Source organism: Canis lupus, chromosome 10 (genome assembly GCF_011100685.1).
Source record: "Canis lupus familiaris isolate Mischka breed German Shepherd chromosome 10, alternate assembly UU_Cfam_GSD_1.0, whole genome shotgun sequence".
Lineage (NCBI taxonomy): Eukaryota > Metazoa > Chordata > Mammalia > Carnivora > Canidae > Canis > Canis lupus.
Window position 1 is genome coordinate 46,021,680 of NC_049231.1, and position 22,565 is coordinate 46,044,244.

The 22,565-nt window shown below is 49.0% G+C and overlaps 2 protein-coding genes across 3 annotated transcripts; one reads left to right on the top strand and one right to left on the bottom strand.

The window, feature by feature from the left end:
* The first annotated feature begins 513 nt into the window (after positions 1–513).
* Positions 514–8,531, top strand: ACTR1B (actin related protein 1B). Of its 2 annotated transcripts, none has more exons than XM_038551092.1 (11): positions 514–675; positions 2,619–2,683; positions 3,945–4,020; positions 4,401–4,526; positions 4,872–4,996; positions 5,215–5,431; positions 5,571–5,663; positions 5,755–5,929; positions 6,956–7,017; positions 7,264–7,304; positions 7,470–8,531. In XM_038551092.1, the coding sequence occupies exons 1-11, from the start codon at positions 628–630 to the stop codon at positions 7,570–7,572; spliced, it is 1,131 nt and encodes a 376-aa protein (XP_038407020.1). In that variant the 5' UTR covers positions 514–627; the 3' UTR covers positions 7,573–8,531. The 2 variants fall into 2 exon arrangements, with proteins under 2 accessions (XP_038407020.1, XP_038407021.1); XM_038551093.1 differs by lacking the exon at positions 514–675 and adding an exon at positions 4,189–4,285.
* Positions 8,532–15,424: 6,893 nt separating this feature from the next.
* COX5B (cytochrome c oxidase subunit 5B) lies at positions 15,425–21,657 on the bottom strand. Its single transcript, NM_001144130.1, has 4 exons — positions 21,558–21,657; positions 16,329–16,402; positions 16,062–16,161; positions 15,425–15,537 (listed from the first exon to the last, which is right to left on the bottom strand). Exons 1-4 carry the CDS (start codon positions 21,655–21,657, stop codon positions 15,425–15,427), a joined length of 387 nt encoding a protein of 128 aa, NP_001137602.1.
* Between the last annotated feature and the right edge of the window lie 908 nt (positions 21,658–22,565).

A 22,565-nucleotide genomic window follows, 5' to 3' on the forward strand; every position in this document is an offset into this window, starting at 1 on the left:
TTTAACATAATCTATGTCAAATGGGTAGAAGTGCTCTGCAAACACATAGGTTTTGAACTAACGCCAGCTACCAAGTTACCACAGAATTGTAATTTTTACACGAAAAAAGGATCCTCTTCGGGGCTCAGTAAAGAAATGTTTTGGGTAAAATACCCAGCGCCGGCCTCCTCGGGGACCACGCGCTCGCGAAGTAGCGTGGTCGCAGGTGCTGCCGCTCGGGAACGACGTCTTTCTGGGCAGGTGACTCTCAGCGGCCCCCTCGGCTCCGTCCAAGTCCCCTTTAAGAGCCGAGCCATGACGTCATCCCCTACGCGGCGCAGCCTACCTTGGGAGCGCCCCCGCAGTACTTCCGGAAGGCCGCAATTGGCTGGCCCGCACCCGGAGGCCCCGCCCCCCCGCCCGCCGCAGGCCCGGGGCGCCCGCATCAATCCGCCCGAGTGGGAGCGGTGATTGGCCGCGGGGGGGGCCGCCCCCCAGCAAGCCCCGCGGGGCTGGCGTAGGCTGCGCGCGCGGGGTGGGAGGGGCGCGGCACGGTGTCTGGAGCCGCCGCCGTCCGGGTCCGCCCGCCTGCCCGCTCGCCGGTGCCTCCTGCAGCCCGCCTGCTGGGCAGGGCCGGCCGGCCGGGCCATGGAGTCCTACGACATTATCGCCAACCAGCCCGTGGTCATCGACAACGTGAGGCCCGGCAGTCGGGGGGAGGGCGGGCGCCCCGCCCCCGGGGGCGCACGCGGAGGGCCGCGGGGGGGTCCGCCCACCTCGGCTAGTGGTCCAGGCCCTGCCCGCCCGCCGGCTCCTCCGGGGGCTCTCCTGCTCCCTGGCTCTGTAGCCCGCGCCGTGGGGCCGGTCCCTCCACCGGTGCTGCGGAGCCGCTGCCCGAACCCTCCCCGAGCCCGGCGGGGAGGTCCTGGAGAGGCGGGAGCCCATGCGACCGGCGGCCCTCGGTCAGCATCGGCAGCGCTGGAGTGAGAGCCGCACGGGCCCGCCGGTGCTCCCGTGTGTCAGGCCTGGGGCCGCCCTCTGGACCCTTGGTGGTTGAGAGGGAGACACTGGTTAGGTTTCGACCCCAGCGCCTTTACCCGTTTCCCGGGGCCCGAGTGCCCCTCCTAGTGGAAGAGGAGGGACGGGACGGCATTTGTCCTTTTTGCACAGTGCTGGCCTGATCTGTCCTTGCCCTTCCCAAGGGGCCGCAACTCTTACAGGACCTCCACGGTGGGCAGGCTGTGCTCTACTGTGCGCTTTTTCTTTGACTGGAAAAAAAAAAAAAGAAAAGAAAATACTGGTTAAGCTCTTGAGAACCACATGTCTGTCCACCATCAGCTGGTTGGTTTGGCTACTTTGACCCGCTCCTTAAAGTGCGCCCTGCCGGTGCAGAGCAGAAATTCCACAGCTAGCAGGACAGTGGGGGAGAGTCCAGGACCACTCTTGCCAGGACCCACAGCAGTTTGGGATAATGGTCTGGAAGCTTCAGGGAAAAGTTCCCTGGCTTCCTTGTGGCTTTGTCCTTCACCACTGGGGCTCGACATGTTTTCAGCTGCCCTCTGAGGATTTCTGGTCCATGGGAGGAGAATGAAGGGCAGGGGAATCTATGGATCTAGATTCATACCAGGCCCCTAGCCTGGGTATCTGCCTCTGCTATGTTTGCCTTGGAGTTTTTTATAATGACTCACTCCTCTTTCTGGGATGTGTCTCCCTCCCACATGACCCCGATGTAATCCTGAATGGCTGTCTTTTTTTGGAGTATCCACATGGGCTCCTTGAGTCACAGCAGGGGATGTTTAATATGAAGGCTAGAACTGGGCTTGGGGGTGCTCTCCAGCAGGCTGCAGGAAGGAGTAGGACACTCCCTTTCTTGGTGGGCAGATAACTCATTTAGGCTAACCAACAAGCTTAGGAGCTCAGAGCTTGCCTGGTCCCTGTGGGCTTCCAGCCCCTCCTCTGTAACGTGAGGATGTTTATTTCTGCACTCAGACCCAAAAGGTTGTGATGGCAGTCTGTGGGAAGTGAGATTGAGAGGCTGATTCCTTCATTAGTGGGATGGTTCTTAAAGGTTCCCTTTAAGATCCTAAGTCCAGTTTCCATGCTGGAGCAGCAAATTCTTGGGAGGAGCTACTTGAAGAGAGGTGCCAGTTGTTGCTGTGTACACAGTGAGCTTCCCGAGTGGGTCCTGTATGTGATCCGTGTTTGCTCTGGGGGGAGAGGCGGGATGGCCAGGGATTCCTCCTGCCTGCAGCTGACCGTAGAGTGTGCAGAGGACGTACTTCATGGTTTCTCAGTCTCCACACCATTAACATTCTGGGCTAGATAATTCTTGGTGTGAGGGGCTGGCCTGTGTATTGTAGGATATGTAGCAGTATCCCTGCTCTACCCTCTAGATGCCAGTAGCACCCTCCCTCTACCCTCCCCTCCTCAGTCTCCAGACATTGTCAAATTTGGGAGAAGGTGTGCAAAGCACCCCCTAGTTGTGAATCATTGGTGTACTTGTAAACGATCTTGCCCTCTTGGCGGGATCTCAGACTTCCACCCTGGGCTGCCAGGACGGAGCAGCCGGTTCTCTATTGCAGGGCACTGCCTTCATCTGGAGGTGTGTGTCAGGAGCTAAGCACTGTTTTTCCTTGCAGGGTTCCGGGGTGATCAAGGCTGGCTTTGCAGGAGACCAGATTCCCAAATACTGTTTCCCAAACTAGTAAGTGTTGCTCTGGCAGCAGCCCTAACCTTTTTGTCAGATTCCTGGAAGAACGTTGGCTCTGTGTCATAGCGCTCTTTGAGATCAACTCTTGCTTCCTTTAAGGGAAGACACCAGATTTGTGAGGCTAACGCTGTTACCAGCTCTGGAAGTGCTGTGGGCTTCCTAGTCTTTGAAGTCTGATTTTGATCCCATCTTTAGCCAGGGAGGGAGAAGCCACCAGCATTCTCTTGGAAATTGGCTGGGGTAGTAGCAGCAAGATTTTAAGAGAGACATCTCTGGGAGAAAAACCCAAACTCAGAGGAGAAAGAGTGGGAGTTAATGCATAGCCATCCCTTCCTCCCAGGAAATGTTTCTTTCAGGGCTTATTTATTTTCCAGCTCTAGAAAATAATGGGTTTCAGTCAAGGGAAATATTTCCCTGAATGGAGCCAGTGGTGGCAGGGATAAGAGGGATGAGAAAGCACAGGGGAAACCCGGAGCACTGCTTCAGCCACTCTAGCCCATTGGGAAGTATTCCCTAGGTGGTACCACTTCTCAAATCCTGAAGGTTTTAGAGGGATTGGCTAAGCAGGGCATGTTGGGGGATCCTGAGGCCTCCCAAAGTGGCTGACTATACCAAGAACCCCAGGCCTCATCTGGGGACAGGGCCAGCTTGGAGCACCAAGCACTCAGTAGGGCTTCAGCTTTCAATTCTGAACTCCACTTGGGTTCAGTTAAACCTTCCTATCGATGTGCAGGAAACTTGGGTCACGTTTTGGAATGGTAGCTTGTCCAGTCTTGCAAAAACTGAGTCTTTAGTCTGGAAGCCCTGGTAGTGGGAAGGGGCAGGATCAAATAAATGGGAGAGGGGTGGACAAGAGCCATGATCCAACTTCCTGGGACCTTGGTCTACAGACGGTGCGGCAGCCCTGCCCTCCTGAAATCGAGAGTGTGGGCTGAGTCATTGTGGCTGCAGAAGCTGACCCTCTGCCAGGGCTGGACCATGAGGAGCTAAGATTCCAGAGCTCCCAGCCTCTCTAGGATGGAGAGTCGGGAATGGAAAGGATCCCTTTCCTTCTGACCCTGAGCATGCCCTCCTGCCAAGGCCTGCTCTGTAGGCCCATATCCTGTAGGCCTGGGTTCTGGCCTTTGCCACATGGCCAGGTCCCGATGCTTTAGAGTAATTACACTTTTGACCACAGGAGTTAGACTTGGGTTTTCCTGGATGTGGGCTCTTCCACGCCCCCTGCCCACCTTGTTGACTTGACCTATCCTTGTAGTGTTGGGCGCCCTAAGCACATGCGAGTGATGGCTGGAGCCCTGGAGGGAGACCTTTTCATTGGACCAAAAGCAGAGGTAATACCTTGGAACATGCATTTGCCAGGGCTTGGGGTCTCTGGTCCCAGGAACATGGGCTCATGGTCAGAGCTGTACCTTCTGGGGGGGCATCTGTTTTCAGCCAGCGTTGGAAGGGGAGGACTAGGTGGGAGGGAGCATGTCCCCACCCTCTCTGTCCCCTGCCAGTTGAAGCTGACCAGGCTCTGAGGGCCTAAGAAGGTGCTACTGGACAGATGAGCCTGTGCTGAGTTCAGGACCCGGCTACCAGGCATGGGGACACCCAGTAAGCAATGGTGGTTCTATTCAGGGCAGATGAAGGGGCGGCTTCCAAGAAGGCAGAAAGCCGTTGCTGGAGAGGGGCCGGGTGCTCCAGCTGGCCCTCCCACCTTCCTCTGCAGGAGCACCGGGGGCTGCTGGCCATCCGCTACCCCATGGAGCATGGTGTGGTGCGAGACTGGAATGACATGGAGCGCATCTGGCAGTACGTCTACTCCAAGGATCAGCTGCAGACTTTCTCGGAGGAGGTGTGGCAGCCCCCCCCTCCCTCCGCCAGGCTCCCAGTGCTCAGGGGTGCCCTCTCCCTGCTCTTCCCTTCCTGCTTATGCTCCTGCACTTCCTCTGCATTTTGTTAGGGCCTGCTGCTTCGTCACTGCGTATATGTGGGTACATGCAGTCGGCGAATGCCAAGTAGAGTTTTCCAGAGAAAGCTGGATCTTTGAAAGAGAAACTGCTGGCAGATAGTGGGATGTTACCCTCCAGAAGGCTGTAGCTACGTGTGCTCGCAGCGGGGGTTTTGGCTGTCCAGGAAGATCCTCTTTAGGCTTAGCACATTGTCTTTGCACATGCCTAAACCCTGCCATGTCTTATAGCATCCTGTTCTCCTAACGGAGGCTCCACTCAACCCGAGTAAGAACCGGGAGAAAGCAGCAGAGGTGTTCTTTGAGACCTTCAACGTGCCAGCCCTGTTCATCTCCATGCAGGCGGTGCTCAGCCTGTGAGTGCTCCCTAAACCCTGGGGTCTCCTGAGTCCCCATCCTCTGGCTCTTGTTGGACATCCCTATAGAAACAGCCCCCCGGGTAACGGTTCCTTTAGGGAGTCCCTCGTGTCCCTTTTTCAGACCAGATAATACAAATGTCCCAGGGTCCCTTCCAGGGGGGAGGAGGGCCCCGTGCCTCAGTGGCTGAAGTGAAGGGACACTGACCTGGTGACAGGTATGCGACAGGACGCACGACAGGAGTGGTCTTAGACTCAGGGGACGGGGTCACTCATGCTGTGCCCATCTACGAGGGCTTTGCCATGCCACACTCCATCATGCGGGTGGACATTGCTGGCCGGGATGTCTCCCGCTATCTCCGGCTCCTGCTGCGCAAGGAAGGAGTTGACTTTCACACCTCAGCTGAGTTTGAGGTCGTGCGGACCATCAAAGAGGTGACAGAGGGCAGGAAGAGGGTGTGGAGGCCAGCTGGGTGGAGCAGTGGGAGGCGGTGGCACCCAGGCATGAGGTTGAGCCCTGGGTGTGGGTTTCCCGGTTGCAGCCTTCTGAGCGTTGTGTCCCTGCCCACCGCAGCGAGCCTGTTACCTCTCCATCAACCCACAGAAGGATGAGGCTCTGGAGACTGAGAAGGTTCAGTACACCCTGCCAGATGGCAGCGTGCTCGACGTAAGTTGTGAGGCCTGGCACCAGGTGGCAGTGGTGATGCTGGCACCTAGAGGAATAAGAAGCCTGTTGCCCTCAATCTTGTGTTCCAAAGGTGGGGCCGGCTCGGTTCCGGGCTCCTGAGCTGCTGTTCCAGCCGGACCTGGTAGGTGATGAGAGCGAGGGGCTCCACGAGGTGCTGGTCTTTGCCATCCACAAGTCTGACATGGACCTCCGCCGGACACTCTTCGCCAACATTGTGCTCTCGGGTGGCTCCACGCTCTTCAAAGGTACTGCTGTTGGGGAGGTGGTGATCAAGACCTAGACTACACCCCACTCCCTGGAGCCTAGGAGGTTTTTTGGGGCTCCATTTTCTGTTGGCTTTTTGGGGCTCAGTGAGCATTTTTTTTTTTTTTTGAGAGAAGTTTTAAGTGAAATTTTATTGACTTTGTAATAAGCTCACATAAGATCTAAGATTTGTAAGAAGACGTCTCTTTCCCCCATCTTGGTCACCCCACTCCCTCCCCCAGGAGTTGTAAGCTTCTCAACTGTATGCTCAGCAGCACTGTGCATATTAGCAAATGTGCATTTCCCCTCACTCCTGCTTTTATACCCATCATGACATGCTCTCCAGGCTGCACACTGTGTATTTTTCACACAGTCCCATGCCTGGAAGGTCTTTCCCCATCCACATGAGCTCTTTAATACGGCCATGTGACATTTCCCTGAATGGCTATGCCATTTCCCCACTGACCTGCCGATGGCCTGCAGTGTTGTTGCAGCCACCGCAAATCACAGAGGTGCCGTGTTGGATAACCTCACATAATAAAAATCCATGAAGGTGAAATCCTGGGAGACTTGCTGAGTCAGAGGGTAGACATAGGTACTTGTTATTTGGTAGATACCACCAGTCTCCCCCTCCCCTGGAAGCTATGCCACTTACACCCCCACCAGTTATGGTGGAGAGTCCCCAGCGAAAGATCACAGCCCCCCCATGTGATCTTGGCCTCTGTGATGGGCAGAAAAGATATTTTCCCCCTGATTTGTCATTTGCCTTTGATTTTGCTTTGGGTGGAAGAGCGTGGGGCCAGATGAAGCTGTGTAACCTGGAGTTCCCCTCTCATGCTGCCTCTCTGAGGAAGCTGGGCCCACCTCAGTCATGGTGCTGGCTCTTTCTTGCCATTGGGATGGCTTGCCCCCACCATCCTTGATCCTGGAAAGAACTACTAAAGGAAGGGTGGCAGCACTTGGGGGCACCAGAGTTTGGAGATGGGGGTGCTAGTGAACCCTGGGCTCAACCAGCCTTGTATTCACAGGCTTCGGTGACCGATTGCTAAGTGAAGTGAAGAAGCTTGCCCCAAAGGATGTCAAAATCAAGGTGAGGTTACAGGGAGTCCCATGGGGCATGAGGGTGCTGGGCAACCTTGACTGGGGGAGGTACAACTGCCACCTGCAGACACCCTCTCCCAGTTAAGCTCAGCTGCCTCCTCCCCGTTCAGCTGCTCCTACTGTCCCAGCTGATGCACTTGTTTTGTGGCCTCAGGCCCCAGGAGAAAGGCTCCCAAGGCTGTGGTGGGGGCTGCTGTGTGGTGACAGGCAATTACATTGCTATTTGTTCCCATAGATCTCGGCCCCTCAGGAACGGCTGTACTCCACGTGGATTGGGTGAGGAGGGGCTCACAGGGAGGGCTCTGGGAGACCATTGGCCCAGGCCAGGTGGAGGTGGGTGGATTTCCCTCGCAGGTAGAGATGGAGCTTTGAGTGCCTAGAAAGGGTAGATGGCCCAGCCCTCAGGTCCACAAGAGTCTATCCTTCCCTCCTCCCTCCCAGTGGCTCCATCCTGGCCTCGCTGGATACCTTTAAGAAGATGTGGGTATCCAAAAAGGAGTATGAAGAGGATGGCTCCCGTGCTATTCATCGTAAAACATTCTAGTGCCAGAGGAAGAAGTGTAGCGTGTTGGAAGAGCCGTGTTGGAAGAGCCATGTTGGAAGAGCTTGTTGGAAGAGCGGAAGGAAAGGGGAGTCAGAGCCCTTAACCCTTTCTGGTCTGGGCTCTACATCCTAGGACTAGGGTCCCCTGCATGCCCTGAACCCTGGGCAGATGGGGCAACCATGCTTCCCTGCAGCCCTGCCCTGCACACAGACACACACACACACACACACACACACACACACACAGTAACATTTAGCTGCATGGATGGAGTCATGAGCTGGAATTTAGGAATCGAGGGGCCCAGCTTTAGATTGTTCCAGCAGTCCCCCTTGGCAGGGTCTTGCTCTGACCCTTGGGGCTGCTTCCTCGAGCTCCAAGGCCAGATGCCCAACAGCCCCGTTTCCTTTGACAGGATCCCTCCCAGAGCCAGAGTGCCTGGATGCCTGTGTAGCTAGCCTTGAGGCGTGGGGTGGAGGGGTGGCCAGCAGCTCCCCACTGGTGCAGCACTGCTTCCTGTGCCATACCTAGGCATCCCTTACCTTGTCACATTCAGTCTTCCTGTCTTCCTGGGTAGATGCCTTGGTGTAGGCTGAGGACTGGGCAGTCTTCCATCCCCAGCAAAGGGTCTGCCCCAGGATCAGGGCAGAGGATCATGGATTATTGTAGTTTCCCTTCAAAGCACTTCATTGACACCACTCCTCATTTACCTTAGTATCTTGGGTAGGAAAGGGTTAATGGTCTTCATTGGTTGCCACTCCCAGAAGCCACTGGATCTGGAGTCAGACCTAGAGGGAGTATGGGGGGCACGTTTCCTTTTCCCACCTGTCCCACGAAGGAGGTTTTCATTGACTATGGCCAGGACCCCCACTTCCCTCTCCCAGAAATGTACAATAATTTAACACAGCTGCCTGAAAACTTTTTTTGTAAATCATTATAGTAATAATTATGGACAAGGCCTAGTGTGTGGTTCTGTTTTCTTGTGGTTTTGTGTTATTGTTCACTCATCTATCCCTGGGGACCTTGAGAGAAAGGAAGGACCAGCAAGAAGGCAGCGTGGCACTGGCTCTAGTTCAGAAGCCTGAGGGTTTCCAGTGGTTGGTGGGGCAACGCGGCATAAGAGGCCCCAGGAGGTTGAGCTCTCAACCCCGTGGTAGAATTCCCCAGCCTCATTACCCACTCGCTACAGTCCACCAGGAGGAGTTGACTTGGAAGCAGACAACAAGGCTGCCTTCCTCAGCCTTATTCCTGGATAGGATCTCGTGACAGGCAGGGCTGGGGCTTGGTACACACGCATTGTTTGGGCACTTCTGCTGGCCTGCTCAGACATGGCTGAGGCTGATAAACCTAACGGTGGTGCAGGTTCAGGGGTCAGGCCAGCTGGAAAGAGGCTATTGGAGGAGGTAGAGAAGGCTGTGTTGATGAGCTAAGCTCTTCCTCCAGAAGGAAGAAACAGTGGTGGGGGGGTGGAGAGGTACAGTGAGGCAGAATTCAGTGACTGCCCTTTCCTTCATCAGGGACTGGGACTCCTGCAGTATGTCCAGGAGGGTGCCATAGTTTTGGGGCCAATGGTAAACAAGACATGTCTTTGCCCCCAAAAATGTATGGGTCAGGGGGAAGAAGATGAACTTGCTCTTTTTGTAGTGTTGTGAGGCTGAGAAGGACATCTAACCCCTCAAGTGGCAGGCTGATTTACACAGATTCAGGAGAGGTCAGCCAGGGAGGGGAGGGCCTTTCAGGTTGAAACAAGAGCTCAAAGGATGCCTGGGACCAGTGGGGCTTAAGAGAAGAGCATGGACCCAAGTGACGCCAAGCAAGCAGGGAAGGGCTGGAATGCAAGACAAACACAAAAGGGAGGTTGGGGCCAGCACGTGGAGGGCGTTGAGAGGGTTTTTAGCTGCATCCTAGGTGATGAGAGAATGGTTGTCATAGCTGTGTGTTCAATCCATTTGGAGTTGGTCGAGCTGAGGGAGGGTGGAGAGCTGAGGAGCTCAGGTAGTAGGGAAGAGCTGACTGAGGCCAATTGTCACAGGGCATTTTGTGAGGCTTTGTGGTCACAGAGCAGTGAAGCCTGTACCTACCCTCAAGGGAGAAACGATTTACATAGAACCCTTTTGGTGGTTCGGTTCACGGTACCACTTTCTCCAAACTACACAGGTCTGGAGCATTATCACTTTGACTCTTCCCTTCCTTATCGCCTCCAGATTCCGCATTTACCACGTTCTGATGGTTCTTCTATAATGTGTTTCCTACCCATTCCTTTACTGTAATGGCCTCTACCACCCTATTTTGCAATGGTAGCTTCATTCTCCTCCCTACCCCGTCCATTTGCCCTTGGATCTTAAGCCCATATAGCCTTGGTTCTGCCACTTACTAATCCAACATGTCAGGCAGTTCTCCACTGACTGGGAGAATAAAACTAAGTTGATGTGACACAGGTGAAATCCCCTTTATGAACCATATGTTGCATTAAATTCAGGCTCTTTAGGATTGGTTCCTTTCCTGTTTTAGGTTTGCACATCATCATGCCTGCTTTGCCCACCAGCTTCTACTGTCTGCTGGAAAGGACTTTCCCTCATGTCTGTCAAAATCCCATCCTCTAAGGCCAAGAACAATGCATCCTCCTCCTCACTACTCCTCCCTCCCAGTAGGGACAGTATGGTTACAGATCTCTGGTCATGGCAGGTTTCTCACTGTTGGAGAAAAGCTACAGACAAAAAGGTTAGGTAAGGCTAGAATGAGCTTTGTGGTGTTAGATTGGGATTGGAGGTATGGACTCATGGTTTTTAAAATATATAAAGATAGATGCTGAAATAATTAGGCCTTCCTCTGTGAATGCTAGGGTTAGACTATATGTATTTCCCAGCCCTGTCTGCTGGGAAGGCCTAGACACACTGACACCCCAACAGCAACAAGCACATATAGTGTCTAGATCAGGGCTTCTGAATACTACTCTTCAATGAAAGGAATCAGAGCTCCCTGGAGGAATTCTAGATCTAAGGCAGATAAAGTATAAAATGAGCCTGGAATATCTTGTGGTACCATAGAGAAGGAAGTGTCCCCAAAAGGAGGGAGCTTGTTGTCTTAAGGACAAATAAACCAACTTGAAGGAGCACCCAGTGAGCAAATCTGTGGTGGATTATAAGCCATAGAAAAAAATATTTGTGAATCCACTCTAATATAAATAAATTGAATAGATTATACATGGAGGACAAAGACAGTTCTTCCTTAGAGTAGTTCAATTCTTGAAGGAATAATGGAGAATGGAAATCACCATAGACAAACACCACAGTACTAACTGTAGACAAAAATGGATGCAAACACTAGTTAAGCAAAAGAACATTTGTATTGCTTCAGAGTATCTCCCCAGAAAATAACTAGTAATTACAAAAGGAAGAATAATAACTGTATGGTGGAGGAACCTAGTGGATACCACCTTAAAAAACCAGTGATCAAAGTTTGCATCCCCAGTAATCAGTCACCGTCTCTCCTTCTGATGCACTAAAGGGTGCAATGTCACCTGTGGTATTCCCCCATAACCTCAATCTAGCCAGGGATGACAAACGGAACAAACTGAGGGCATTCTACGAATTATGGACCAGTTCTCTTATTCTAAAGTGGCAAGTTATATGAAAGTAAAGACAGCAACTGTCACAGATTAAAGAAGACTGAGGTTTGACAGTGAAATGCAATGTGAGGTCCTGGATAGGACAAGGACCTTACTGGGAAAGCCAGCAAAATTAGTGAATAGCACCATATGAGTGTGAATTTCCTGGTTTCAATCATTGTGCTAGGTTAACGTAGGGGAAACTGGGTGAAGGGTATACAGGAACTCTGTGCAGTCTCTCTGCAAATCTAAAATTACCTCAAAGGGGTGGAAAAAGGTTCAGGCTCAAGCTAAGTGTTCTGGATTCACAATCCTGCCACCACAACTAGCTAGCTGCATAATCCTCAGCTGTTTCTAGGGTTCCCCATCTCTAATGTGGGAGTGGCAATAATAGTACCTACCTTATGAGTTTATAAACAGCCTGGAATATCTAGTGCCAGAAAATAAGTGCTCAAAGAATGATAGGAACATGTCAAGATGCCACAGGCATCAACCTGAAGAAGCTCCTACCAGCCAAATTTGGAACAAATTAAACATCAAAAGTTAAATAATAATTAAGAATTATAATCCATTAAATATCAAAGCATAAGTTCATACTCCTACAAATTAATAAAAGTTTTCATGAGGGGGATCCCTGGGTGGCTCAGCGGCTTGGTGCCTGCCTTGGCCCAGGGCACCATCCTGGAGTCCTGGGATCGAGTCCCACATCAGGCTCCCTGCATGGAGCCTGCTTCTCCCTCTGCCTGTTCTCTGCCCCTCTCTCTCTCTCTCTCTCTCTCTCTCTCTCTCTCTCTGTCTATCATAAATAAATAAATCTTTTTTTAAAGAAAGTTTTGAGGAGCAAGTTACTGACATCTCAAAAGTGTGGCCCCCATAAGATACTTATTAATAATTGAAGAACAACTGCACAGTGGAGAAGTCTGGCAGACATTAGTTTGATCAAGTAGATCCTATCAGCACTGGGACGAGGTGACATCCGTATGCCTAGCAAGAAGAGCGCAGCATCACCTCTGCAGTGCTTGGGCCCAAGACACATAATCCCGAATCCAATCCTGGGGAAACATCAAACCAATCTGAGTTGTTGGTGCAATTTTTGAAGTGTCAAGGTCATAGGAGTCAGGGAAAGACTGAGGAACTGTTCCAGAGTGGAGGAGGCTAAAAGGACAGGACAACTAATGGGAACACATGATTCTGAACTGTATCTATAAAGGATATTATAGGCCCATTTAGCTAGCCCTGAATAGGGTCTGAGGATTAAATGGCAGAAATGTATAAATTGTAATTTCTTAATTTTGATGGTTATAGATGGTATTTCAATGTCTTTATAAAAAATACACACTCAAGTGTGATGGGGCATCAGATCAGCAACTTAAAATCAAATCGTTCCAGGAAACAAGTTTATTCTGTACTTGCAGATTGTTTAATACCATCACAGGTTTATAGTCTTCTCTAGACTCTAGAGATGGGGAGATGGGATCCAATTTCTAAGCCACCGAATAGCCAGAGGTTTAGAAGGGAGCAGCTCACTTCCACCCAAAGGAAAGGTTTGATATTCCTCATACGGGAGTGTTACATTTCCTGTCTGCCACTAGGCTTCCAGTTACCAAGAGGCAAGGAAAAGAGCTGCTCACAGTTACGTGGTTAGCCCAAGGCAGAGGTTCTCAGCTAGGGCTACACTGGAATTACATGGGGAACAGGTTCTGAAGCCTGTGTCCCACCCCCAGACACTCTGCTTTAACGGTGTGAGTAGGACCTGGGCATTGAGAGTTATAAAATTTCCCCAGGTGATTCTAATGTGCAGCTAAATTTAAGGCCCACTAGCTCAGGAGGCAGAAGTTAAACTTTCTGATCTATTGCTTCCATAATAAAATTATCACATACTTTGTGGCTTAAACCAACACATATTTCTATCTATAGAAGTCTGACATGGGTCTTGCTGGGCTGAAATGATATGAACAAAGCTGCATTTCTTTCTGGAGACGAGGGAGAATCATTTATTTGCTTCTATAGGCTGCATCCCTTGCCCTGCGTTCCCTGGCTTGTATCCCCCTTCTTCCAGCTTCAAAACAACACTGCATCTTTGACCATTCTCCCACAGCCACATCTCCCTCAGACTCTTCTTCTGCCCTTGTTATTGAGCTCACCTGGATAATTCAAGATAATCTCCCTATTTTAAGGTCAGTCAATTTGCAATCTTAAGTAATTTTTTACTACATGACCTAACATCCTATTCACAGGTTCCAGGACCCTAAAGGATATGGACATTTGTGGGGTGCTTGTGGGGTAGGGAGGCATTATCCTGCCTACCAGTCTGGACATGTACTGGGATTTTTCTTTCTCTTTTTTTGATTTTTCTTTCTTTAAGGGAGAATCGGTTATGATTTTTTTTTAAGATTTTGTTTTTTAAAGAATCTCTAGGGAATCACTGGGTGGCTCAGCAGTTTGGTGCCTGCCTTCTGCCCAGGGCGTGATCCTGGGGACCCCGGATCGAGTGCCACATCAGGCTCCCTGTATGGAGCCTGCTTCTCCCTCTGCCTGTGTCTCTGCATCTCTCTCTCTCTCTGTGTCTCTCATGAATGAATAAATAAAATCTTTAAAAATAAAAAAATAAAAAAGAATCTCTATACCCAACGTGGGTATTTCCCTTCTCAAAAGGAAGGACCTTGAATGGCAGACAAATGCTTCAGCATTTCTTGAAAACAAAAGATGATGACAACAAAGAATGGAAGCAACTTTGTTTGACCCTACCTTTAAGAGGAAGTAAGGCAAGACTGGGGGGAAAAGATTTTTCTCCCTGAGGCTCCCCATCATCATCAGTTCAGCTCAAAGACCTCGTCTGAACCGATTTTGAGGAGAAAGTAAAGCCACCTCTGTGGCTAATCCCACAAAAATGCAAAGGTACTGGTTCCATTTTACAAACAGCTCTTAAGAACTTAGTCGTCCAAGATGTCAAATATAAAGTAGCTGAAATGGACTTTTAAAACTTTCTTTCAACTCTATTTTGTATTATTATGATAAAGCTCAAACATCCACAAGAGTAGAACAATGACCCCTCTTTGTACCTGGCTACAATGGATCAATCTTAGCCCAAATTCCCCTTCCTCTTTTTCCCACTGTTGCAAAGATAATCCCAGACAAATTTTCCCCCTAAGTACCTCACCAAGAATCTCTTAACAAATAAAGCTAATTCCGTTAACCTATCTAAAACAAAATAAATCCCTAAATGCCAAATATCCAGAGTTGAAAGTATTTGTTTTCCTTACAGTTTCATTTCTTCAAATAAAGATCCAAATAATGAGAGGGGCTCCTGGGTGGCTCAGTGGGTTAAGCGTCTACCTTCTCAGGTCATGATCCCAAGGGGATAGAGTCCCACGTTGAGACTCCCTGCTCAGTGGGGAGCCTGCTTCTCCCTCTGCCACTCCCCCTGCTTGTCCTCTCTCAAATAAAATCTAAAAAAAATTTTTAAAAATCCACACAAGGTCCATGCTTTGCTCTTGTTATCTTCCTCCCATCCATTTCACTTGATAGGTTCTCCCTACTTTTTTTCCTCATTGCAATTTTTAAATTTTTAACTTTTTTTTTTAATAAAAAGTAGGCTCCACACTCAATGTGGAGCTTGAACTCATGACCCTCAGTTCAAGAGTGGCATGCTCTACTGTCTGAGCCAGCAAGGTGTCCCTCCTCATTGCAATTTATTTGAAGAAACTGGTCATTGATTTCTGGAATTGCCTCATATTCTGGATTTTGATAATGGTATCTCCATGAACTATGCTTTGAACCCCAAAACTTCAAAACCCCCAAAACTCTGGTCACAAGGTCACCCTATTTTTATAACATTACTGTGAACCAACTGCCAGGCTCTTTATATATTATTTCTAATGCCTCACAAAATATTTATTTTTTTTAAAAGATATAACCTATCCGCAGAGTACATGTTCCAGTGACAAAACTAAATGATGGAGCCATTATTAAAAGTCGAGTCAGTCTGATGCCATAGCCCATGCTTTCTCCATAGCAGATGGTCTCAATCACTGTACTATGGGATTGTCAATCTTGGCGTACACAAACACATGGATAGCAAGCTAATATTAACAGATAGCTATTCCCAATGTAAAAATCCAGGCCTCACAAAAGACACAGGATAGAAACAAGACCAGCCAACTATGGGAGAAGGAGCCAATGCAATGGCTAGTCTTTATTGGAAAGAAGAAACTTCACAGCACATTTTGAGTAAATTAGTGCAAAGGCTCAGTGGGCCAACTGGTGGGGCACCAGCTTGTAATGGGTTCCACAGCTAGGGCATCGCTGGGCCTCGCCTTTGTGCAGCCAAAACCAGATGACGGTACTATTGTCCTCTTCACCTGAAAGGGAAAAGGTGGTTGAAGGCCATCCAACCTGAAGTGGAGACTTTCAATATTAACCTCATCCTCAGACACCTCTAAGACACAGTTATGGTTGACACCTGAAGAGATCAATTCAAGCTCTCTCCTTCCCCACTTTTCAGATGAAATGAGGCCCCGAGTTATCTATGAGTAAACTAACCTTACATCAAAGTCACCATTAAGTTCTAACAGTTCCTCTGCCTATGTAGAATCCCAAAGCACAGTCCTTTCTAGTATGTATCCCTAGTGCCTAAAACAGTGTCTGGCAAAGAGGAAGGAAATACAACAAATATTTTCTGGATCAACTCTCTCATGCTGCATCTCCAATGAGCTGATACTAATGAAGGGTTAATGAAGCTTGAAAGGGCCAGGGGACCCTTACAATAACTCATTTACACACACATCCCCTTTACACGAACACACCATGCACTCAAAAGATTTGAAACCTCTTACTGACGTCCTGTATATATTAAACAAATGGACAAGAGTGGTGAGGTACTTACAGATGCAGCCCACTATTCGCTTGTTGGTGATAGATGGGACTAAATTAGGGTCTTCTTTGGTGCCTGCAGCTGCCTTTGGGGCTAGAATATTGTATGGGTCCTGAAAAAGAATTAAGCCATTATGCCAAATGACCCGTAGCCTCCAGAGGCTAGTGGTACTGTTCCCACAAGTCAGGTTTCCTATCTCAGATGCTCCCAGAGAGGAACCTGCTCTGATCCCATCCAAGATCATGAACCCCAGAGAAGACACAAAAAGGAGTTTCTCACCAGTCCCTTCCGTGCGGCCATCATGACCTCCCTCTCCAGCCCTGTCGCCTGCTCGTCATCAGTAGGAACACCACCTAAAGGAAAATACGTGAATTTTGATATTGTCTGAATTATCAGGACGACAAATGCATATACATAAATGTTTACATACAGTTTACAAACTCCTAAAGGCTACTCATACACATTGTCTCCTAAGGACCACGGTCCTGATACCCCAAAGCGGCAGCCCCGGGTAATCTTTTCTTCCTTCAATCACGGAGGCCAGTATTTCTGCACATTTTCCCTAAAAGCAAGTCAGAGTCCTAGTAGGGTTCATCGCACTTGAGGTGAGCGCGGGTCTGAAGGGCAGCTTGGCCTCTCCACATCCCGGTTGCAACCCCTGTGCCCCAAGGTCACCTGGCACCTCGGTTTAAGATTTATCGCAACCGGGGGCAGTTCGGTGAGGGGCAGCACAGGGGACCAGGATAACTGGGAGACCCCCACGGAGGCGGAGTCACTCGGGGCCCCCGAGCGGTCACTGGGGCCCCGAGACGCTGAACGGCCCGCCCCGCTTCGCTGCCCAGGCACCACCCCGGGAAGGCAACGGCACGGTTCCCTGACGCGCCGGGCAGGCCGAGTACCTCCAGACGCCATTGAGCGCACCGCGGCGACTCCATTGGGACCGCGAGCCCTGAGGGCCTGCGCGGCCAGCGCTCCAACTCCGCGAAGTAACCTTGAAGCCATCACGCCCGCTACAAACAGCAGCACTTCCGGGAGCAAGCTCCGGAGAGAAGCGCGACTTCCGCTTCCTCTCAGGCCTCGAGCCCGCCCCACTCACGTGACTCTGGCAGGGGACGGAGGAGTCCGCGCATGCCTGGTTCCCGCTCGCGTCCTCCGCCGCGCAGCGCGGGAGGCGGGGGCGCGGTCTGGCTGTGGCGTGTACGGGGGCTCCTCGGGCCGTGCCCTTTACGAACGCCGGGGCAGCTCGTTTTGCGCCGGCTGGACTCCGTGGCCTCGACCATAGAGTTAGGCGACCACGGTGGACTTCCTGTGCAGCTTTCCTGCTAGTTGTGCTCTGTAAATGAGGCGGCCGCTTGATAGAAGTCCTAAGCCCGAGTCTGTCAGACCTGCTGGACCCAAATTTGAGGGCGGGCTCGGTAAGGCCAGTGTTAACCGGTAGGCGGGTCCCCGGGCAGTGTGAAGCATCGGGGACTTGCTGAATTGGCCCGTCTGTGAGCACTTGGGCAGGACCTACGGGCACTGTTACAGTGGAGGTGAGGTCCAGGCCTGAGGTGGGACCCGAAGGGGAAGGAGGTTGGGGCAGGTTCTGTGTGGTTTGAACTTTGTTTTGAAGTTGGGTATTAGGACTTTTTTTTTTTTTTTTTTGGTGTTCAATTTGCCAACATACAGCATAACACCCAGTGCTCATCCCATCAAGTGCCCCCGTCAGTGCCCGCCCACCTCCCTTCCACTACCCCTTGTTCGTTTCCCAGAGTTAGGAGTCTCTCATGTTGTCTCCCTGATATTTCCCACTCATTTTCTCTCCTTTCCCCTTTATTCCCTTTCACTATTTTTTATATTCCCCAAATGAATGAGACCATATAATGTTTGTCCTTCTCCGATTGACTTACTTCACTCAGCAAATACCCTCCAGTTCCATCCACGTTGAAGCAAATGGTGGGTATTTGTCGTTTCTAATGGCTGAGGAATATTCCATCGTATACATAGACCACATCTTCTTTATCCATTCATCTTTCCATGGACACCAAGGCTCCTTCCACAGTTTGGCTATTGTGGACATTGCTGGTATTAGGACTTTCTTAATGAACTGTCCCACCTGGAGTGGAGAGGACTATTATGTCACTGACACCGGAGTAACAGCAGTGCGTCCATGTGACAGACTTCTAAGAGGTTTGGTCAACAACTCGAGAGTGTTCAGTCTGGGCAGAGCCACTCTTTCTTGATCTAAATATAGTTCCTGAAGACCTTGACACCCTTCCTCCCGCCCTAGTGATGCTACTTTTGGTCAGCAGTGGTGACCACACAGCAGTCTTGGAGAAGGGGCATCTGTGCCGGCCTTGGCATTCCGAGGCAGTGGCATGATTGGTTTAGTGATCCCTTCGAAGCAGCCCACATTCCTGCCAACACTGGTGCCCTGCAGTGCCGGTGCTCTGATATCCAGCTTTTAGTTGAAAGGGCTGACTCTACCCAGCGTGGAAAGGTACACCTCAACTAAATTTGGACTTTCTTTCATCTCCCCTTTGCCTAGAACAATTGCATAATTAACCTGTCACTGGTTTGAAGTATGTTATTTCCTAATTGCCGTATAAAGAGGTCCTGTATGCTATTGGCTTGTGAAATATAAATTTTAATTCCCTGAGTGAACATGTGTTAAATAAATTATTGGTAAATACAATCTCAGTCTCTGAGCATAGTTTGCCACAAACAAAAAGAGCAAGAAGAGAAGCTGAGAATGGGAAATGAAGTCACCGAAGGTACCTGGGCCAGAGGTTTCTGTTTAATACTGAAAACATCTTTCATAGCTCCTGTTGCCCACAAGCCAAGGTGTGCAAGGTTCTTAGAAGGGTGGGCGTTTAAAAGTGTAAACACTGGGGAATCCCTGGGTGGCTCAGCGGTTTAGCCCCTGCCTTCAGCCCAGGGCCTGATCCCAGAGACCCAGGATCGAGTCCCATGTCAGGCTCCCTGCATGGAGCCTGCTTCTCCCTCTGCCTGTGTCTCTGCCTCTCTCTCTGTCTCTCATGAATAAATAAATAAACTCTTTAAAAAATAATAAAAGTTTAAACACTGCCCCCCCCCCATGGCTGCTGGGACTCGGTTCACATTGTCAGCACAGCCCTATCTTAATCTGATTCCGTGCAGTATGTTTCCATACCAGATGGAGAATCCCTTCAGAGCAATGATTATGCCCTATTCATCTTTGAATCCTCAGTGGCTTCTAGAAGGCCAGCATGTAATTGGATCAAGTAAATTTTAGCCAATTTACTTCTTGGAGAGAGTCTACAGAACAAGTTTTCTAGGGCTGCTACTGGCCCAGTGAGGTCAATTTGAGGTAAACTTGGGGAGGGCTGAAGTCCCAGGTGTTTCCATCTGTCCCATGCAGGCTACATTTTCAAAAGGACCTGGTGGAGCATTCCTTCACAGAAGCACATTTGGTCTTCACTGGACTTCACTCCCTCTACCAAGAAAAATATAGAGTCTCTTCTGAGGCAAATTTCTTACTCCTCTTTAAAAGTGGGTTTTCTTTGAATGGCTTACAGTGTGACTCCCTTCTTTTACCTCCAGTGCAACCGCTCCAAATTAAATTGGAAAAAAAAAAATTTCCAGGGGATCCCTGGGTGGCGCAGCGGTTTGGCGCCTGCCTTTGGCCCAGGGCGCGATCCTGGGGACCTGGGATCGAGTCCCACGTCGGGCTCCCGGTGCGTGGAGCCTGCTTCTCCCTCTGCCTATGTCTCTGCCTCTCTCTCTCTCTCTCTGACTATCATAAATAAATAAATAAATTTTTTTTTAAAAATTCCATAAATCTTAGGAATGTTCCCCAAGAATCTACAGTTGATTTGTACCTATGGTTTGATGTTTAATGCTAGGGGAAAAGCACTGGTCTGAAATATAAGTGTTTTGGGATGGTACCCAATCAGCTGGCTTAGCCAGTCACTTTTTCTTCTGGCCATTTTTCTCATCAGTAAAATTGATTAGACTAGATTAGTATTTCCCAAAAAGTATTGCACAGAATTCTAATCTCAGTAGATGCTTTCGGTAAAAAAGACTTGGAAAGTCCTGCATTTGATGAACTTCCTCTTGGAGATGCACATTCTAGCATATTAAGGTTCTGATTAGGCCTGCAGCAAAAGCCTAATTAAATTAAAAGCATAGTTATTGCTTAATTCACCCGGGGTTTATGTCAGAGATTTTCTATCTTCATTGACCACTCTTTGCCAAGAAGCACCTAACCCAAGTCTCAGCAGACCAGTGAGAAATGCAGTTGTGAGCTGTTATGATTCCCTGCTGCCTGACCACAGATGGTTCACTCCAGCCTATGAAATAGAAATATGGTTGATGCCTAATCATAGGACATTTTTTCAGGTCCTTATTCAGCTCACAAAGACCTGGGATTCTTCAGACTTTGCAGGTGAGCTCCGATGTCAGGACCAGTCTCTAAGTATCCTATCCACTCCCTGCTGTCTCCAGCTCCTTCCACCCTTTGCTCATATCGACTCCTAATGTCTTCTTGATAAACAGTTTTCCCTATTCCTGCTCCATCATTGTCTTTGCCAAAACAAGAAACTTTCAGAGTATTATTTTTTTTTTGCTTTTATATGATTATTTTTAGTGGTCAAAATAACTACATACTGTAGTAAGTCAAACATATGTGACAATTAAGGAAAAGGTTCACTATTAACAGTTTTGTGTTTTTCCATTTTTTCCTTTATACCAGCATTTCTCAACTTCAATACCATTGATATTTTAGATTGGATAATTCTTTGCAGGGTAGGGGTGCAGTCCCGTGTGCATTGTAGGATTTTTACCATTTATGCCATTAGCATTCCCCAGTGGTGACAATCAAAAATGTCCTCAGTCACTGCCATTTGTCCCCTGGAGGGCAAAATTACCCTGCCCCATGCTTATATAGACATATTCAAACAAATGCACATATAAGGGCTGTTTCTTAAAATATACAGATATATAAGTGAATATCGATTACAAAAATATATATTACTATAAAAATTACTAGTAAATTGCTTCTTTAAAAAATATTTTGTGGGGGCAGATGAATGGCTCAGTTAGTTAAAAGTCTGCTTTCAGCTCAGGTCATGATCCATTGGGCTCCCTGCTCAGAAGGGAGTCTGCTTCTCCCTCTGCCCCTCCCCCTGCTCATGCTCTGGCACTCTCTCTCACTGTCAAACAAACCTTTTTAAAAACATATTTTGTGGACATTACAGATCAATACAAACAGATCTAACTCATTATATGTAATTGCTGCATAGTATTTCCAACTATAAATCTACTGTAATTTGCCCATTTCCCCCTTGATGAATATCCAGAATATTTTTGCCTATCAAACAATGCTGCAGTGCATGTCTATGGACACCTAGCCTTCTATTTTGGAGGGTGTGTATATTAAACATCAATTAATTCTGCCAAATTGTTTTCCCAAAAGTTTGGAGCAATTCATGTTCCCATTAGTAGGGCATGTGAGTGCCAGAACTCACCTCTACAAGGTGAGTTACCCACCTTTTGCAAAGTTTGCCCGCTGGGTGGATAAAACACAAGATGCTGTTGGTGTTTGCAGTTTCAGTTCCCTGACCTCCAAGGCAGCTGAGCCTCTCTTCATAAGGCCATTTGCATTTCCCTGTGCTGTGAACTGCCCGGTTTAGCCACTCAAGCAAGCTCTTTAGTCTCTTTTTGCCTCAGTTTTCTTTTCTTTCTGTCGGGCATAAGACGTACCTCTTTATGCTGTTGTGAGGACCAAATGAATTAACACTCATGAAGTGCTCAGAACTGCCTAATACACTGTAAGTGCTGAGTTAATGCTGGCTTTAAATTGGTCAATTCGATATATTCCCAGTTGCTTGAGTTTATCCAGAAGATCTCCAGAAGGATACAAAAGAAGCTAACAGAGGTGCCAGGGTGGCTCAGTTGGTTACACAGCTGCCTCTGGCTCAGGTCATGATCCCAGAGTCCTGGGATCAAGCCCCACATGGGGCTCCTTGCTTGATGGGCAACCTGCTTCTCCCTCTCTTACCACTTGTGTTCTCTTGTGTGCTAAGTGACTAAATAAAATCTTAAAAAAAAAAAAAAAGAAAGGAAGTTAATACAAGTAGCTACTTCTGTGTATTTGTGGGGGTGAGAAAGTGGTGGTGGTTGGTGAGAAACAGGGCCACAAAGGCAGGGGTGGGACTGAGACCCATTGCAGACCTCTTACACTATTTTGAGTTTTAACTGTATGGATGTATTACCTATTCAGAAATGAAACCTTTTTTAATTGGCTATTCATATTCTTATGAGGGGAGGTTCTTTATCTTATTGACGTGCAGACACTCTTTGAATGTTAAGGAGCTTATTTATATTGAGTCCTTTCCCTGGGCCAAGGCTGGTCACTATTCAAAGGGAGTAAAATGTGGCTTCTTCCTTGAATCTATCACAAGAAAGTGGAAGGGGGTGAGGCATTGTTCTTTGTTTGGGCAAAGTTTTCACAAGCTTGAAAAATTGGGTCAAAAAAGGGACTTAAATTTGCATTTA

Bases quoted from the DNA above. Each gene is read 5' to 3' on its own strand.
- ACTR1B (XM_038551092.1), top strand. From the start codon at position 628: ATGGAGTCCTACGACATTATCGCCAACCAGCCCGTGGTCATCGACAAC. The intron at 5,664-5,754 runs GTAAGTTGTGAG...TGTGTTCCAAAG, and splicing joins CAGATGGCAGCGTGCTCGAC to GTGGGGCCGGCTCGGTTCCG. The intron at 7,018-7,263 runs GTGAGGTTACAG...TTGTTCCCATAG, and splicing joins CAAAGGATGTCAAAATCAAG to ATCTCGGCCCCTCAGGAACG.
- COX5B (NM_001144130.1), bottom strand. From the start codon at position 21,657: ATGAAGAGAGGCTCAGCTGCCTTGGAGGTCAGGGAACTGAAACTGCAA. The intron at 16,403-21,557 runs GTGGGTAACTCA...ATTTTCCTTTAG, and splicing joins GCGGGCAAACTTTGCAAAAG to GTGGTGTTCCTACTGATGAC. The intron at 15,538-16,061 runs GTAAGTACCTCA...TTTCCCTTTCAG, and splicing joins GCGAATAGTGGGCTGCATCT to GTGAAGAGGACAATAGTACC.